Raw genomic sequence first — 18,164 nt, forward strand, 5'->3', positions numbered from 1 at the left:
CAGGTAGTTTACATTTTTCCCATTTCTGAGATTTATTTGCCAGTGCAAATGTTTTTAATTCAATATTTTTGTAATCATTTGAACATGAGAAGAAAAAGACTGATGCCTTGCATTTGTACTAGCACTGAGCTACATCTCACTAGCAAGTAGCTTGCATCTAGTTGTGATTTTGGAATATAACTATTGGTATAACGTTAGTACCTCCACCAATGTAAAGCACTTTGGTCAACGGGAGTTGTTTTTTAAATGTGCTATAGAAATAAAAGTGACGACTTGACTATAAATGTAGAAATGTTCTGGTGTGAACTTGTGTTCTGGTGTGAACTTGTGTTCTGGTGTGAACTTGTGTTCTGGTGTGAACTTGTGTTCTGGTGTGAACTTGTGTTCTGGTGTGAACTTGTGTTCTGGTGTGAACTTGTGTTCTGGTGTGAACTTGTGTTCTGGTGTGAACTTGTGTTCTGGTGTGAACTTGTGTTCTGGTGTGAACTTGTGTTCTGGTGTGAACTTGTGTTCTGGTGTGAACTTGTGTTCTGGTGTGCACCAATTTGTACAGATCAAGCTCCTAAGATATAATGCCCAGTTAATTGTTTTACTATAAAAAGGCACAAAGTGCTGGAGTAACTCAGCGGGTCAGGCAGCATCTGTGGAGTATGTGGATAGGTGATGTTTGGGGTCAGGACCCTTCTTCAGATGTTGGTTAGGGATAAATATCAGCCAGGGTATCAGGGCAAGAAGTACTCAGATCGAGGAGATCTACTAGTCTACCTGAGAGAACAGGTCCCCCTAGGGTGCTGTCTATTCCAGGATTCAGCACCTTCATGTCAGAGAGAACATCAGGTTATATGTTCACGCCTCAGCAGTGGGTCCTAAACATTCTGACCCTGTGGTGGCAATGCTGATTGTGATGCTCGTGTCTAGAATTGAATGAAGATTTTAATTTGTGCCCTTGTGAATAGCTTGAGCTGCCTTCAGCTTTGTGGAAATCATTATTTATCAAGGTGCTTCTAGAAATAAACCAAATTACAATGGGTGGGTGAAATGAAGTTTTTTTTAATAAATAGTTAATTATAAAACGCACGGTAATCACTTTCAGAATGTTGAATATGAAGATCTTTTGCTTAAAGTTCATTATCCATTAACACGACGTCACCTAAAGTGAGAAATGTGTTTGTAAAGTCTTGTGCCACAATGATGCTCGATATTGAGATGGTGCAGGATGGGGAGTCTGGGGTAGGCTCTGCCATGACACTGCTCATTGCTGCTACTGAGTCATCGTTAACCCTGGGCGTCTGCCTCTGATAGCCCAAGTCAGCCGTGCCCGCAGAGCATTCGCCTAGGTCCGGGCTTGCAGCCGGGATGTGTACCGAGCAGACATTGCCGGGCTGGGAACTGGTCTGTCCACACTCACAGTCAGTGCTCTGGACACTACTGGAGTTGGTGTTCTGGGCACCACTGGAGTCTGGCGTTTGCTGCCTGTAGAGATTCATAACCTCACCAATCAACACTATCCGCCCGGGCGAGTGGCTGCCAATATCGATCCCACTGTCCACGGAGGATGCCTCCCTCATCTTCTGCTCCGTCCATGGGTCATCCTGGTCCAGAATCTTGGTGACAGGGTGATGAGCACCGTCAGCAAACACCTTCTGTACCACCACATCCTCTATTAAACTCATGTAGTCCATTTTGCTCAAAAACTTCCTGTTCTTTCCAAAGGTTTCCTGTGAGAGGAAATAACAGTTTAATTGTGAATGCAATTTGCTAAGTAATGCAACAGAGAGCACAAGTTGGGAAATCTGCTGAAGCACAATGAGCGAAGCCAAAGCCTGTTTCAGCCCGGCTTCGAGCCGATCCTGAGGTGCCAGGTATAGACCATGCACATCCACCAGCAGGTCTGAATGCAGCCTAAACCTCATTCACCAATGTGATTCCATATGAACATTCAAGGTAAAGAGTGCTGTGTACCGGAGTAGATGGGGCATGTCTAGTATAGATGGGGCATTAGTGTAGATGGGACATGTCTAGTGTAGACGGGCCATTAGTGTAGATGGGACATTAGTGTAGATGGGACATGTCTAGTGTAGATTGGGCATGTCTAGTGTAGATGGGGCATTAGTGTAAATGGGGCATTAGTGTAGATGGGACATGTCTAGTGTAGATGGGGCATGTCTAGTGTAGATGGGGCATTAGTGTAGATGGGGCATGCCTAGTGTAGATGGGGCATTAGTGTAGATGGAGCATGCCTAGTGTAGATGGGGCATTAGTGTAGATGGAGCAATAGTGTAGATGGGGCATGTCTAGTGTAGATGGGGCATGTCTAGTGTAGATGGGGCATTAGTGTAGATGGGGCATGTCTAGTGTAGATGGGCATGTCTAGTGTAGATGGGGCATTAGTGTAGATGGGGCATGTCTAGTGTAGATGGGGCATTAGTGTAGATGGAGCAATAGTGTAGATGGGGCATGTCTAGTGTAGATGGGGCATGTTGGTCGGCATGGGCAAGTTGGGCACTGTGGGTTAGAAGCTCAACCAGCTGAGCCACTGCCTGTACCGGCTTCCTTTACTACACCACAAGGAAGTCCAATCCAAGGGGGTAGCTCCAAGCTGTAGTTACTCATAAACCCTGCGTAGATTATAACGACGCGTTTCCTTCTATGACAGACTCACGTGACCCAGTTACGTTTGTACGATTCTATTGCTTCATAGGAGTTTCTAAGCATAGCTTATTTTTCCCCCAGATGTACATGTCTCAAAGGGAAGTAGAAACTAACATTGCTGGTCTTGCCCCTGTTGCCCTAATGCCGTGTATGATTAATACCCGGGTGAATAATAAACTCACACTCATCCAGATTATTAATCATCAATGTTACCATACTGAGCTGGCAAACCAGGCGTGAGGATTAACACAGTGACATTACTATCTGGTAAACGCATACGGGGACATTCTGAAAGGGATGTGGAAACTGCTTGTGTAGCTGTAAGCGGCTCTTTATTTTTAATATATACAAAAAAACAGCGGTCCCCGCACATTAACATTATCCTGTAACAATTGTTCCCAGTGTGTGCAGGATAGTGTTAGTGTGCGGAGATCGCTGGTCAGTGCAGACTTGGTGGGCCGAAGGGCCTGTTTCCATGCTGTATCTCTAAACTAAACTAAGCTGAATTCTGCTAGTTTTCACGATCTAGTTCAGTAACGCTGATGGAAATACAGGGGGCACTAGTCAGTCAGAGGAGCAGGAGGGCGGGCAGGTTTGGGGTGTGGAGGATAGCCAACTATAGGATTGGCGTGGAGTCAGGGTAGAGTTATGCCACTGGGCTCACTCTGGAGGTGAGAGATTAGATCAGAGTCCTTGGCAGTAATTCACTTGAATATAATGGTTTGCAAAACTGTCAGTGAGTGAGAGAAGAACTTACTAGGACAGCTGGAGTCATTCTTCGTTCCTTCAAATAATACCGGCAGAACATCGCCAGGCAGAAGCAGAGAACAAACAGTGTGATGGTAGCACCAATTACTCCAACGACAGTGTTGATCAAAGTCTCCAAATCTGTAAAATCAAAGGCCACTAATTATCAGTAGGAATAACAGCATAATAAAAACTTAATTCAGGCCCTTGAGATTCATCTGCAATTCAATCAGATCAACGTCGATCCAAATCTTATCTCCATTTGCCTGGGTACTTTTGTTCTTTGTGGATAACAATCTATCACCCTCCGACATCCCACCCATCTCTGTTCCAAACTACCCTGTTATAACCTGTTCACAATCCCTAAACCAGCCCGATAGTTCCACATATTTCAGGCCATGTCAACCCAGTCTATGCTTCTTACTCCAAGATCTTTATTACAAGGGGGGTTTTACAGGGACGTGGACTTAGCATTTATTGTTTTGTTTATGAAGTCAACGTGAAAATATATGTTGCCCCAGAAATGATTATGGATCAAAGTGCTGCCAAATACATCACCCTGTTCTATAATGAGAAGTGTTTTATCTTATAATTAAGCAAGATGTGTTATCTAGTGCCTTTCATGCCACTGTTGTCTTTATCCAACAGATTCCTACTCAGCTTGGCTTCCTGTTAAATTGTAAATAAATGCAATGGCAAAGTAGGCACTGTGATAAAGGGATTGACTTCAAACAGGAAGTGTTACTAACTGCGTCACATTTAAATACTTCACAAATTCACATCCCCTTTGCCTCCCAGCGTTTATACTTGGACGGGCCAAGGCGTTTTTCATTTCGCACTTTTTACATTATTTTCTTGGTCTTTCCACTGGGATAAGATCTTAAGCCCATTGTTTCCTCACAGGTTTTCTAGGAACATTAGTCGGCCAAAGAAACGAAAACTTGGAAATGTTCAGGCAGTTCCTGACAGGAATTGGTTCATTTACTGAGTTTTCAACTCGGCACGACAGACCAGAATGGAGGCAAAACCTTTCTCAACCTGTCTGGACTAAATTCACTTGGCTCAGTTCTAACTGTTATGCCAGACTAATCTTGTCAAACTAAACTAACAACAGGCTCCTGAGATGTCACTAACATTTATATTAGTCAAATTCTTTGTATGTTGCAAACCATATTCGGCTAATAAATGAGTTACCATTATGCTCACGATTAATGCCGTACATTACCTGGATTAGGAGTTGGGATTTTGATACATTTCTCTTCTGTAATGTTGCTTTTCCTCGAGTCTCCGTATAAATATACTCTGACGCTGATGCAATAGATAGTCCCTGGTCGCACGGTAGTTTTGACCGGTGCTCCCGAACTGTGAAATTTCTCAGACTGTTGGAACATGAGCCGGAAACACATTAGCTATGTTGAAGCTCTGTATAAATTCAATTTATTAGTATTAAAGTAGTCTAGTAGACCAAAGCCAGTGTGGGCCTAGCAATGCTCAGCAGCAAGGTCGTGCAGGTAAATGACTGTCCAACTGTGCCTTATGCCCCTGTCCCACTTAGGAAACCTGAACGGAAACCTCTGGAGACTTTGCGCCCCACCCAAGGTTTCCGTGTGGTTCCAGGAGGTTGCAGGTGGTTGCCGGAGGTTGCAGGTAGTGGAAGCAGGTAGGGAGACTGACAAAAACCTCCGGGAACCGCACGGAAACCTTGGGTGGGGCGCAAAGTCTCCAGAGGTTTCCGTTCAGGTTTCCTAAGTGGGACAGGGGCATTACACTCCTGGGATGACTCGCTCTTGAGAAACATTCATCAGGGCAACAAGCAACAGGAGGATTTTGCTCCAGCCCTGTCAGGAGTGAGTGGGGAGATGTAGGTGGCTGTTTGACTACCAGGGCAGGGATGGGGCAGCAATGTGTACATTTGTCACCAGCAACCATCCATCAAATTTATGAGAATTACCATTGTCATTACTAACCGCCGCAGAGATTGGCAGAGATCCACAAGGTCTTACCCTGTCAGTGTCATTCGCATGGACATATATGATGTACTTCAATCCCTGTGGGTACACATCCCCCATTGACCTGTTTCTCTTTGCTGTGTACAGGGTGGGCGGGAAGAGTCGGACTGTAATCACGTCATGCTCCACTTCGGTAACAAAGGATGGCAAACCCAACAAGGCTGAAAGGAAATGAAATCCACAATTAGATTTTGGTCTACATACAAAATGAAAATGAATTAACCTGTAAGTATTAATGTGCCAATGAATGAGTACGGATATGCATGGTGAATGTTTCCATAGGTGCGCATTGATGAGCAAGCCTGTCAGTGCCTGATGTCCATAGGTGAATGTGGCAGTGTTTACATCAGTGAGCCTGCATGTCAATGATTATGGACGTCAATGATGATGTCTATGTAAATATCAATGCCTATTTTGGTCTGGACGTGTCTGTGAGCGTAAATATACTTGCCATGTTTATAAGATGGAGCATGTCAGTGAGTATGAGCGACTCAGTCTCTCTACCTTCCCTTTCTGCTCAGTTCCCTCTCCCCGACTCTCAGTCTGAAGGTCTTGACCCGAAACTTCACCTATGCCTTTTCTCCAGAGATGCTGTCTGACATCAAGTAGGTCTAGCTTTCCCTCTCTTTTTCCTTTTCCCAGTTCTCTGACTAGTCTTTTCTCTCTGCACCACCCACTCCCCTGACATCAGTCTGAAGAAGGGTTTCGACCGGAAACGTCACCCATTCCTTCTCTCCAGTGATGCTGCCTGACTCGCTGAGCTACTCCAACATTTTATGACTATTTTCAGTTTAAACCAACATCTGCAGTTCCTTCCTCCACAACATGTAGGTCTTGCTGCACACATAGACCATCTGCCACAATTAACTATGTCAAGCTAGCTGGAGGCAAGAGTCGTAGCTTCTGTTAGTACCAATGCTTACAAAGCAAAAACATCAGGCAGCCTTTCGGTTTTTGGTTAACTTTTGGTTAGGATAGAGTTGATCGAGAGATTATAATCCCAGCGATCACCTTGAAAGTTAGGCAAAAGCTGTGTTCTCAACTTGTGCCGTGGATATCTACCTCAGCAGTGAATTATTTTAAAGTTTCAACTCATAACAAAGCAACTTAAAAGTTATCTTCAGTCACCAGATTTGCAGAAATATTTCAAGCTGTCATCTTTGATTAAAAACTGTTCCATATGTGTAGTGGGCACTCGAGGTGATTGATGTAACAGTCACTGTGTGTGGAGAGGTTACTTACTGGAATCGAAGGGGTTGAACCTCGTCCCTTCCCATGTGGAGCTTGTGTTGCCAATCACACTTCTGACACTGACAATGTAGGTAATGTTGACATCCCATGTCTGTTCAGTCAGGTCACAGTAGCAGTGGGGAATCCCTGTACAGTGTGACACAGGGATAGGTTCTTCATCATGTCCATACCTGGGAATCAATAACAAGACTCATCAACACATTATCAGGCAATCTAACTCTCTCAAGAAGCAACCTCATTCCGGCGTTTCGTGTGCTAACTCTGGGCATTCATATTTCAGGATGTTCGATCACACGATCTCTTGCCTACAACCACCCTCCCTGATACTTATAAAAACAGGGGAGGACTACTTGTGTCCAAACCCACCTTTATACAACCCACCTGTAAAAGCAGGGGAAATGTAAAAAGACGGTGGTGCAGCGGGTAGAGCTGCTGCCTCACAGTGCCCCAGACCCAGGTTCGATTCTGACTCTGGGTGTTGTCTGTGTGGTGTTTGGGTGAACTTTATGTGTTGGTTGTACGATCTCCACGTGACAGCATGGGTTCCTCCCACATCCCAAAGACGTGCGTGCGGGTTTGTAGTTTAATCGGTTATGTGAATTGCCCCGAGTGGATGCAAAAGTGGGAAAACAGAACTGACGTGAATGGGCGATCGATGATCGGGATGGATGGAGGGCTGAAGGGCCTGTTTCCATGCTATATCTCTCAATCAATCTACTCTTCTCCGCATTGCTGTCTATGTAAGCTTGCAGCACGCTGCTGTGTTCTCCACGTTAAACAGTAACTATATTTCAATGTGATTTGGCCATGCTGAAAGGGCATTTGAAAGGCACTAGTTTCATGAAGGTATTTTTTATATGCACTTATATACATGTGGCGCCCAAAGTTGTGTGTGTCAATCGTGATACCAGTTGTGTGTTTGCTAAGTTTGAGAAAAGTCTATTACTTTGAAATGACCTTAAACATTTCCACTCTGGGCATGCAAAACATTGTATTAATATGGTGACACAACATCACTTAGATAGACACAAAAAGCTGGAGTAACTCAGCGGGACAGGCAGCATCTCTGGAGAGAAGGAATGGGTGATATTTCGGGTCGAGACCCTTCTTCAGACACTTTGGCAGAACCATTAATTCTGTAATCTGACTAAATCAACAGCATTTTCACAGCAGGGCGCAGAGTATTATTGTCCAATTACCCTGATCCTTGCGCACTAAAGGTTAGGCTCTCCGCAGTAAAGGCGTAGTGGTGGAATGGGAAACCCCAAGTCATTGAAACGACTTGCAAATGGACTTGGTAAGAACAGGGTTTTTCACAGAAAAGGTGGATGTGTTTACATGTAATGGATGACTCAGGGCCAAACCAGGAACAAGAAGTCTGAAGAAGGATGTCGACCCGAAACATCACCTATTCCTTTTCTCCAGAGATGCTGCCTAACCTGCTAAGTTACTTCAGTTTTTTGTGTCTATATTGGGGTCTATGTTTGAAGAGCATAATCAAAGTGCATTTAAAGGCTGCTTTAGCCCTTATAATTCCAAGACATCTCACTGTACAAGTGGGCTCACCAACACCTTCTCAAGGGTTACTGGGGATTAGTGACAGAATGCTGGCTTTATTAGTGACAAGAAAAGATCCCTCTGACTTTCCTGCTGTAGTTTCTGAGGCTGGCATGTAGTGTTCTAGTTAGAGTGTTGTGTTGACACAGTTCTTCACATCACCGTTTACTTCTCAGTTTAAACCACGTTGCTGAAATAAGTGCGTAATCACACACGCAAGATTCATGATCACTATGTGCGGGTTTTAACATTCCCAACATTGCAACACAATTACATGAAACAGCGTCAGTGAAAGTCAATATTAACAAAAAAATTGATAAATCAGGAAGTTAACTGTAAAATGCTGAAATATTGAGTAAATCAAACGAACTTTTTTTATACAGGCAAGTTCTGAGTCATCATGTTAGTCCCTACATAAAGCTATTTCAGTTCTTTCACTGGCTCAGACCTCCACTGAATCTCTGCCCAAATTTGATGTGAATTGTTCGTCTGTAAATGTACAATTCCTATTACGCCCAGCTTTCGACCTGCTCCAGATTAAGCAGGATGACCCATAACTCAACTGTGGTAAATAATGAAGGGGTTGTACAATGGTCTCCAGGACAACGTTGATCAACCTGGGAAATTAACTCTGAAAGCATAAAATTAATGCTGCAAAATGTGTAATGTGACGTTTTCAATTCAAAGTTATGAGGAGAAAGAAGGAGACACAGCCTCAAGTGCTATCTAAAAAGAAATAAAAGTGTTGGAGTAACTCAGCAGGTCATGCAATATCTCTGGAGAACAGGGTCAGGTGACATTTTGGGTCGGGACCCTTCTTTAGACTGATTGTAGGGGTGGAAGAAAGCTGGAAGAGAGGTGGCACAAAACCTGCCATCTGAGGAAGGTTCCCGACCCAAAACTTTGCCTATCCATGTTCTCCACAGATGCTGCTTGACCCGCTGAGTTACTCCAGCACTCTGTGAAACGTCACCTATTCGTGTTCTCCAGAAATGCTGCCTGACCCGCTGAGTTACTCCAGCACTCTGTGAAACGTCACCTATCCATGTTCTCCACAGATGCGCCTGACCCGCTGAGTTACTCCAGCACTCTGTGAAACGTCACCTATTCGTGTTCTCCAGAGATGCTGCCTGACCCGCTGAGTTACTCCAGCACTCTGTGAAACTTTACCTATCCACGTTCTCCACAGATGCTGCCTGACCCGCTGAGTTACTCCAGCACATTTTGTCTTTTTTTTTTGTGGGAAGTGGTAGGTGGATAAGGGTAAGGGGTGTTTATGATTGGCAGATTTGGTTGGATAAAGGCCTGAGATGAAAAGACAGAGTGTGAGATAGGGCCTGTAAACTGTGTTGCGTACGGTGCCCAGGGAAGAATGTGAGGCGTGCTCCGGACACAGCTGCCTGCCACTGGCTGGAGTCCACTGAGTGCTGCTAACTATGGATGCTTGCACTGATTGGTACCCTGTCTGCATGCTCTCTGATTCCAAAAACAAATAGTTGCAGTTGAAACAACTAGAATAAGTGCTGCTTGTTGTATTACAGGCACCCCAGCCCCTGCCTGCATTACAGAGCTCACATTGCCCATGTACCCACCACTTCATGCCAATCATATGCAAGTTCAATTCAGTTCAGTTTAGTTTATTGTCACGTGTACCGAGGTACAGTAAAAAGCTTTTGTTGCGTGCTAACCAGTCAGCGGAAATACAATACAATATTACAATTGAGCCACTTACAGTGTATAGATACATGATAAGGGAATAGTGTTTAGTGCGAGGTAAAGCCAGTAACAGATTCACTGAGCTTAATGTAGTTGCTGCATTAGAACCTTCACATATCCTCAAAGATCACCATGTTGGCTATGAGACAACGAGACTCTCTTACCTGTGGTACTGCACGTCATATCGGATGTGTTGTGGACCATTCTCTGCTGGACTCCAGTGAAGGATGTTTTCAGTATTCACAGAATTAAAATGAGGATGTAAAGGGGGCTGCAGGATGATGTCAGCTGCTGCAAAGAAAGTTAAGCAATAATTCCAGTGATCAAAGCAAGTTCACTCCACAGGTTGATTGTCAATGGTGTTTCGCACAATTAGAATTCCTCTGAACGTCCGCACATTTTTTCAAATTATTTCTCTTAGGCGGGATTGAAAGTTCAAGACCCAAGAGGGGATTACAATGAGCAGAGAGCAACAGGAAACAACATACAGACAATCAGTGTGTGGAATTGTGCACAAATATATCAATGTGTTGTGCAAATAATTACATTTGGCCTTGTATGACAATAGACAATAGACAACAGGTGCAGGAGCAGGCCATTTGGCCCTTCGAGCCAGCAACGCCATTCAATGTGATCATGGCTGACACAGGTATGACACACGTCTCATATGTAATTCCTGCCATGATTTACACTAAGAAAATTCCACCGTATATGCAGTACGTTGAGATAATGTGGGCGCAATGATACCAAAGAAAGACAACCTATTACTCTACGGAGACCAGAAAACATAATTTGGCCCCACCTCGTTCACGTTGCAATTACCAAGGCACAACGAAAATCTGCAATTCAACAATAGTTTGTTCAACAAGTCTGTACAAGGCCCTTGCAACCACCCCTGGTGTGTGCGACTTAGCTGGAGGGAGATGGGGTGGGGTAGCATGACTGGAATATATCCATATGAGCTCACAGCTATAATCGTGTTAATAGTGAAGGTGGTTTTGCCCTGGCACAAATGATTGTGTGTGGTCTTTTTCAGCAGCCAGGGGACACGATGTTTGCAATACTCATTATTTATATAGAATATATAAAATTGAGAGCTCAGAAACATACCTTTGATCGTGCAATACATGCCATTGTTAATGCTCCGTCACCAGGTAACCCAATCTTTTCTATCTCATCTACTTGGCTTACCCACAAATGTACCAGCATTACATTCACTTCCGCGACCCAACACAGGCAGATGTTTAGCTCTCTAGCCACTCTGCAGGTAGAGTCGCCCATTCATGAGCAAGTAATTATGTCATTGTTGATTCCTAGAATTTCTCTGAAGTGAAAACATCTTTTCCACCTGTTTCCTGTTAAACTACATCATAATAAAATAATGTGGGGAATTCAGTTATCGAGTGAATGTGCAGACTCATTTGCCCAAGGTTGGGAAATCAAGGTACTATGACAGCATTTAAAAAACACTTATGCAGGTACATGGATAGGAGAGGTTTAGAGGGATGTGAACCCAATGCAGCAAATGGGTCTAGCTTGGATGATGCATCTTGGTCCACATGGACGTTGCGTTGAGGGGCCCATTTCCATGCTGTATTGTTCTATGAATCTAATATTACAGAACTACATAGATATAGACAATAGATGCAAGAGTAGGCCATTTGGCCCTTCGAGCTAGCACCGCCATTTAATGTGATCCTGGCTGATCATCCACAATCAGTACCACGTTCCTGCCTTCCCCCCATACCCCTTGATTCCGCTATCTTTAAAAGCTCTATCCAACTCTCTTTTGAATGTATCAACTGAATCGGCCTCCACTGCCTTCTGAGGTAGAGAATTCCACAAATTCACAACTCTCTGTGTGAAAAGGTTTTTCCTCATCTCAGTTCTCACCCTAGATCCTCTGGCCACTAGTACATCAGGGAGATTATTTGTGTCCTCCTTAGTGAAGACGGATCCAAAGTACCTGTTCAACTCGTCTGCCATTTCCTTGTTCCCCATAATAAATTCACCCGTTTCTGTCTTCAAGGGACCCACATTTCTTTTAACTAATTTTTTCCTCTTCACATACCTATCATGTGCAGATCTTTATCAGCTTTCTTCTTGTTGTGGTTTATGTGCCGCCTACCTATTGTGGCAAGTAATTCAATAACTCTGCATGTTAGTAGCTGCCTGATTGTCACGTAACCAAAACCCTATCGGGTTTACTAATAATCCCGTCTGACCTTTTGTTACTATTTACCACCAAACGCCCCTGCTTTGTGCATAGGTGAATACCAAAGATCTTCAGGGTCGGTGCAGATTAGACTGGACCCTAGCAAAATAATTGGGAAAATGGGATCTGTTGCAGCACGCTATGTTGGGATGGAAGGGAAGGCGGAGGAAGCACCATCCAGTGTTCCTGTTTCTCACGGTGATTCATGGAGTTATCTCTTATTCATGGTGTTATCTGCATTAACTGTTGGAATTTTGTGAAGGCGTAACTACAGATGGGAGAAAACCAGTAGACGTGGCGTAATTGGATTTTCGTAAAGTCTTTGGTAAAGACCCATATCAGTCTGAAGAAGTGTTTCGGCCCGAAACGTTGCCTATTTCCTTCGCTCCATAGACGCTGAGTTTCTCCAGCATTTTTGTGTGCCTTCGATTTTCCAGCATCTGCAGTTCCTTCTTAAACCCATATAAAGATAATGTGTAAAATGAGGTGCATGGAATATGGAGCGAAGACTAGTTGAGAAGAGACAGAAGAGAGAAAACAGGATTAAAGGAGTGGTCGATGAAAACTAGTAGGATCATTGCTTGGGCATTGGCAAATCATATCACACATTATGTGTAGGAAGGAACTGCAGATGCTGGTTTAAACCTAAGATAGATACAAAAAAGCTGGAGTAACTCAGCGGGACAGGCAGCATCTCTAGAGAGAAGGAATGGGTGACATGAGGGAGTGCAGGGTAGGTTCACCAGGTTCATTCCCGGGATGGCAGGACTGACCTTATATGATGAAGGAATGGGTCGACTGGGCTTGTATTCACTGGAATTTAGAAGGATGAGAGGTTATCTTATAGGAACATAACATTCTAAAAGGATTTTAAGACAGGCTGGATGCAGGAAAAAAAAGTTCCAAATGTTGGGGGAGTCCAGCATCAGGGGTCACAGTTTAGGACTGAGATGAGGAAAATCTTCCACACGCAGAGAGTTGTGAATCTGTGGAATTCTCTGCCACAGAAGGCAGTGGATGGCAATTCACTGGATGTTTTCTAGAGAGAGTTAGATTTATCTCTTAGGGCTAAAGGAATCAAGGGACATGGGGGGAAAAGCAGGAACGGGGTACTTAGATACATAGACAATAGGTGCAGGAGTAGGCCATTCGGCCCCTCGAGCCAGCATCGCCATTCAATGTGATCATGGCTGATCATCCGCAATCAGTACCCCGTTCCAGCCTTCTCCCCATATCCCCTGATTCCGCTAGCCCTAAGAGCTCGATCTAACTCTCTGTTTACGGTCTTTTAACTGTAGATGATCAGCCATGATTATATGGCTCGAAGAGCCGAGTGGCCTATTCCTCCACCTATTTTTCTATGTTTCTATGCTCCCGTAATTTAAACTCAAATACTTCCTTCAGCTAACACTGCCTTTTAAATTCAAAGTCGCCTCTAGAGACTCAGGCGCAGAGTGCAGCTAGCTAACCCGGGTGTGTAGTCGTGAGTTCAAAAATTCATAAGTGATAGGAGAAGGATTATGCCATTCGGCCCGTCAAGACTACTCCGCCATTCAATCATGGCTGATCTATCCCTCCCTCCTAACCACATTCTCCTGCCGAAGATAGACACAAAATACCGGAGTAACTCAGCGGGTCAGGCAGCATCTTTGGATAGAATGGGTGGCGTTTAGTCCGCTGAGTTACTCCAGCTTTTTGAGTCTATCTTCGGTGTAAACCAGCATCTGCAGTTCCTTCCTACACATTCTCCTGCCTTCTCCCCATAACTCCTGACACCCGTACCGTACTAATCAAGATTCCGTGAATCTCCGAGTTCGTGTGAGTTTAAAGCAACAATCGTGTCCCCCTCTCGGGTGGAGGTGACTGTGAAACCACGGCGTGGTACAGCGGCAGTGTCCTCCTCTGTGGAGTTTTTCCTTCATTAACATTAAACAAAAGACTATCGGATCAATAACAAGTTGCTTTCCCCGGAACATTGCTGCGGCACACAGGACGAAGATTGCATTTCAGGGAATACTAATTTGGCTGAATTTGTGTGGCCAAATTAAGCGACCCTACGGATAGACACAAAATGCTGGAGTAACTCAGTGGGACAGGCAGCATCTCTGGAGAGAAGTAATGGGCGACGTTTCGGGTCGAGACCCTTCTTCAGACCTCCCCTGCCTTGAAACATAGAAGATAGGTACAGGAGCAGGCCATTCGGCCCTTCGAGCCAGCACCGCCATTCAATATGACCATGGCTGGTCATCCACAATTAGTGCCCCGTTCCTGCTTTTCCCCCGATATCCCTTTAGCTGTGACCAAGTCCTAATCAGCAGGTTTAACTGCGCCCAAGAAACGCCAACTAACGCCACTCCTCAAATTCTCTCATTTCAACACGTTTCATCGCTGAGTTAATGATCGACACGACAGGATAAAATGTGACCAATAACTTCTACAGCAACTGGAAAGTTTTCGTATTTTGCCGAGTAGATCGCTTTAGTAGATGAATGAACCTACCGGCGAGAGTGATGGCCAGTGACAGGAGAGTTGAGAGTTGAGGTTCCATTGCCCTTTGCTGTTCCAGTGATTAGATAAATATCCAGAGAGCATACCCCGCCTTTAGCCCTCAGTGTACTACGCCAGCCAGTCTGGCCCCGGGGCAGGTATAAACGTGGGAGGGAAGAGGGAAGGACAATCCGCTTCCGCCTCCACAACCGCGGCCAGTAATCAGCAGTAGCGGGGAGTTTTCTTCAAACTCTCCCAGAAGCTGATGCACTGACTGAGCTCACCAGCACGGGGTGTACGGAGAGGAAGTGCTTCTTGGACCTATTCCCGGCCAGCCGGCCGGCCGGTGTAAATAGGGCGACGAAACCGAAATATGCTCTCCACGTAACACAAACCATTTTAAACTCCACATTGCCAATGTTCAAATTACAACAAAATATAAGTGTTCTGCATTTTTGAATGGAGACAGAAAAGTCGGCGAATGTTGGAATATGGCACAACAGAAAAATAAAGTGCTGGAGGAACACAGAGGGTCCGGCAGCGCCTGTGGAAATAGAGGGATAGTCGACGTTTCGGATCATCAATTATCCCATGTATTGGGAAAATGAAATCTGTATCATAATTTTTGTGAATATTGTTATGTAAATATTCATGTCAATATTCATTAATTTTCGTGAAACAATATTAAACAATTTTAAACAATTATAAACAAAGTTAAATAAAAATCCCTTTAGTTAAAAAGGGATTGGGTGCACTAGAATTACACTAGATTTAATCAGTGCCACCAGAAAAGTAAATGCTAAACGTCTACTTCTTCTTGCGTATGGCGTGCACAGCCTAAAGTTGTGTTCTATTTGATCTTATTTGATTGTGCGCGCCAGGTTGATTGCATTCGTCGAAACCAAAGATACGCTGGTATCTTTGGTCGAAACAGGGCGGACCACGTGAAGGTTGCAATCTCCCACCCCAAACGTTTACTTCTGTGCAGGATTGTTTACAAGTTTACAGGTTATATTGAAAAGCCACCGTTTTTATTACTGACCGCACTCATTAGAATTAGTGAAGAATGGTGGTGGCAGGGATATCATCCAGAGTCAACTTGTCCTTTCTCTCCAGAGATGCTGCCTGACCTGCTGAGTTACTCCAGCTTTTTTGTGTCTATCTTCGGTTTAAACCAGCATCTACAATTCCTTGTTTAAGAAGGAACTGCAGATGCTGGAAAATCGAAGGTAGACAAAAGTGCTGGAGAAACTCAGCGGGTGCAGCAGCATCTATGGAGCGAAGGAAATAGGCAACGTTTCGGCCCGAAACGTTGCCTATTTCCTTCGCTCCATAGATGCTGCTGCACCCAGCTGAGTTTCTCCAGCATTTTTGTGTACCATCTACAATTCCTTGTTTTTCATTGTCTATCTGAAGGAAGGGAAGCACCAGACTGTCCCCATTCCTCCCGCATGTCAATATTGCATCATACCGCAAACAAGAAGGCAGGTTCTCAAACTGGTCAGCACAGTGGAGCACGAGTGGTGCTGCCTCATAGCACCAGAGACCTGGGTTTGATCCCGACCTTTGGGGCTGTCTGTGTGGAACTTATGCGTTCTCCTTGTTACCACATCTACTTTCTCTGGGTGCTCTGGTTTACCCCTACATTCCAAACACGTGCAGGTTTGTAGGTTATTTTACAAAATTGTCCCTAATATGTAGGAACGTTAAATAATGTGGAACTGGTGTGAATGGGTGATTAATAGGCAATGTACCCTGGAGAATCACCTAGGATGGTACCTGGTGTAGGGATATTTCAGTTAGGAGATTCAGATTCAGATTCAGATTCAACTTTAATTGTCATTGTCAGTGTACAGTACAGAGACAACGAAATGCAGTTCGCATCTCCCTGGAAGAGCGACATAGAATATGATTTCAATAAATAAATCTTTTTACATGAGATGAAACTGGTGAGACGAGTGGAGGAGGTTGGGAGTCCATAAATCATTGGAGCTGTATTAGGCCATTCAGTCCATTGAGTCTGGTCCACCATTCACTCATAGCTGATCTTTCTTTCCCTCGCAACCCCATTCTCCTGCCTTCTCCCAAGTCAAATATATTAACATTAAACGCGGCTATTTGTCAGATACATTTGCCCATATTAAAGGGGGATAAAACTAGAATAGGTTTAGGGTAAGGAGTATGAAATTTTGAGGGTATTAGCAGAGGACCTTTTCTCCCAGAGAGTGGTGTGTAGCTGGAATGCACTGCAAACAAAGGATAGAAGCAGAGTTGGTGACAACTTTTAAGAGGTATCTGGAGCGTTTGACGGCACTGGGCCTGTACTCGCTGGAGTTTATAAGGATGGGGGGGGGGGGGGGGACCTCATTAAAACTTACCGAATAGTGAAAGGCCTGGATAGAGTGGATGTGGGGAGAATGTTTCCACTAGTGGGAGTGTCAAGGACCAGAGGACAAAGTCTCAGAATAAAAGGACGCACCTTTAGAAAGGAGATAAGGAGGAATTTATTTAGCCAGAGGATGGTGAATCTGTGGAATTCATTGCCACTGATGGCTGTGGAAACCAAGTCAATGGTTATTTTTATGCTGGAGATTGATAGATTCTCAATTAGTAGGGGGATCTGAGTTTATGGGGACAAGGCAGGAGATTGGGGTTGGGAGGGTGAGATAGATCAGCCATGATTGAACGGCGGAATAGACTGAATGGGCCGAATGGCCTAATTCCGCTTCTACACAACTTATGAACTTGAATCATCTAGACATAGAAGACTATAGGCCACTTACACAAACATTTGATTAATAGGATTTGTTTGCATAGAAATGATGGGCCAGGTGCCCGTTGCTATACTGTGTGACTCTATGATCTTGTGTAAAGGGGGAGAAGTGTTAACACATATCTATAAATTCACTTCTTGTCTCGCTTTGACATCATAACAGTTAAGGATTATTCGTGGGAAAATGTTTTGTTTCATTTTTGGTTCCTTATCCATTAACTGAACGGTGTCATGAGATTATGGGACCAGTGGCCTGTGTAAAATAGGATCATACTTGTTCATTTTACAAAGCTAAATTAAGCTGATTGCTAGTGTAGTTATTCTGTACTTTCTCAAGAAAAACAAAGGATTAAAAGTCATTGTACTACTCAGAGTAACACTGACTTGTCCCAAATTCCAGTTTCACATTTTCATATAATGTTGCTGTTTCATGTGAACTGTAGCTCAACCCAAGTTGTGGTTCTGTTCAAAAGTTCCTGCTTCCCTCCATAGCCTGGCCGTTCACTATCGCTGTAACCTCTTTTCTGCCTTAGTCCAGTTACAGTATTGTTCACTCCTCAGGGCAATTGTTCCAGCATCAGCTTACTAGGCCCTAAATCTTTCTACCTTTCCTATTTTTACATAGGTGAGAGTCTGGAATGTGCTGCCAGGGGTGGTGGCTGAAGCAGATATGTTTATGGCATTTAAAAGACTTTTGGATAGGCACATGGATGTGCAGGGAATTAATGGATGTGGGTTATGTGAAGGTAGATAAGAG

The 18,164-nt window shown here is 44.2% G+C and overlaps 1 protein-coding gene across 2 annotated transcripts; it reads right to left on the minus strand.

Moving 5' to 3' along the window:
* Positions 1–1,039: 1,039 nt before the first annotated feature.
* il10ra (interleukin 10 receptor subunit alpha) lies at positions 1,040–14,951 on the minus strand. Of its 2 annotated transcripts, none has more exons than XM_033049703.1 (7): positions 14,647–14,951; positions 10,097–10,220; positions 6,651–6,829; positions 5,403–5,569; positions 4,625–4,778; positions 3,410–3,540; positions 1,040–1,718 (listed from the first exon to the last, which is right to left on the minus strand). In XM_033049703.1, the coding sequence occupies exons 1-7, from the start codon at positions 14,693–14,695 to the stop codon at positions 1,119–1,121; spliced, it is 1,404 nt and encodes a 467-aa protein (XP_032905594.1). In that variant the 5' UTR covers positions 14,696–14,951; the 3' UTR covers positions 1,040–1,118. The 2 variants fall into 2 exon arrangements, with proteins under 2 accessions (XP_032905594.1, XP_032905593.1); XM_033049702.1 differs by having other exon boundaries at positions 10,097–10,223; positions 14,647–14,950.
* Positions 14,952–18,164: the final 3,213 nt, after the last annotated feature.

Source organism: Amblyraja radiata, chromosome 33 (assembly GCF_010909765.2).
Source record: "Amblyraja radiata isolate CabotCenter1 chromosome 33, sAmbRad1.1.pri, whole genome shotgun sequence".
NCBI classification, from domain to species: Eukaryota; Metazoa; Chordata; class Chondrichthyes; order Rajiformes; family Rajidae; genus Amblyraja; species Amblyraja radiata.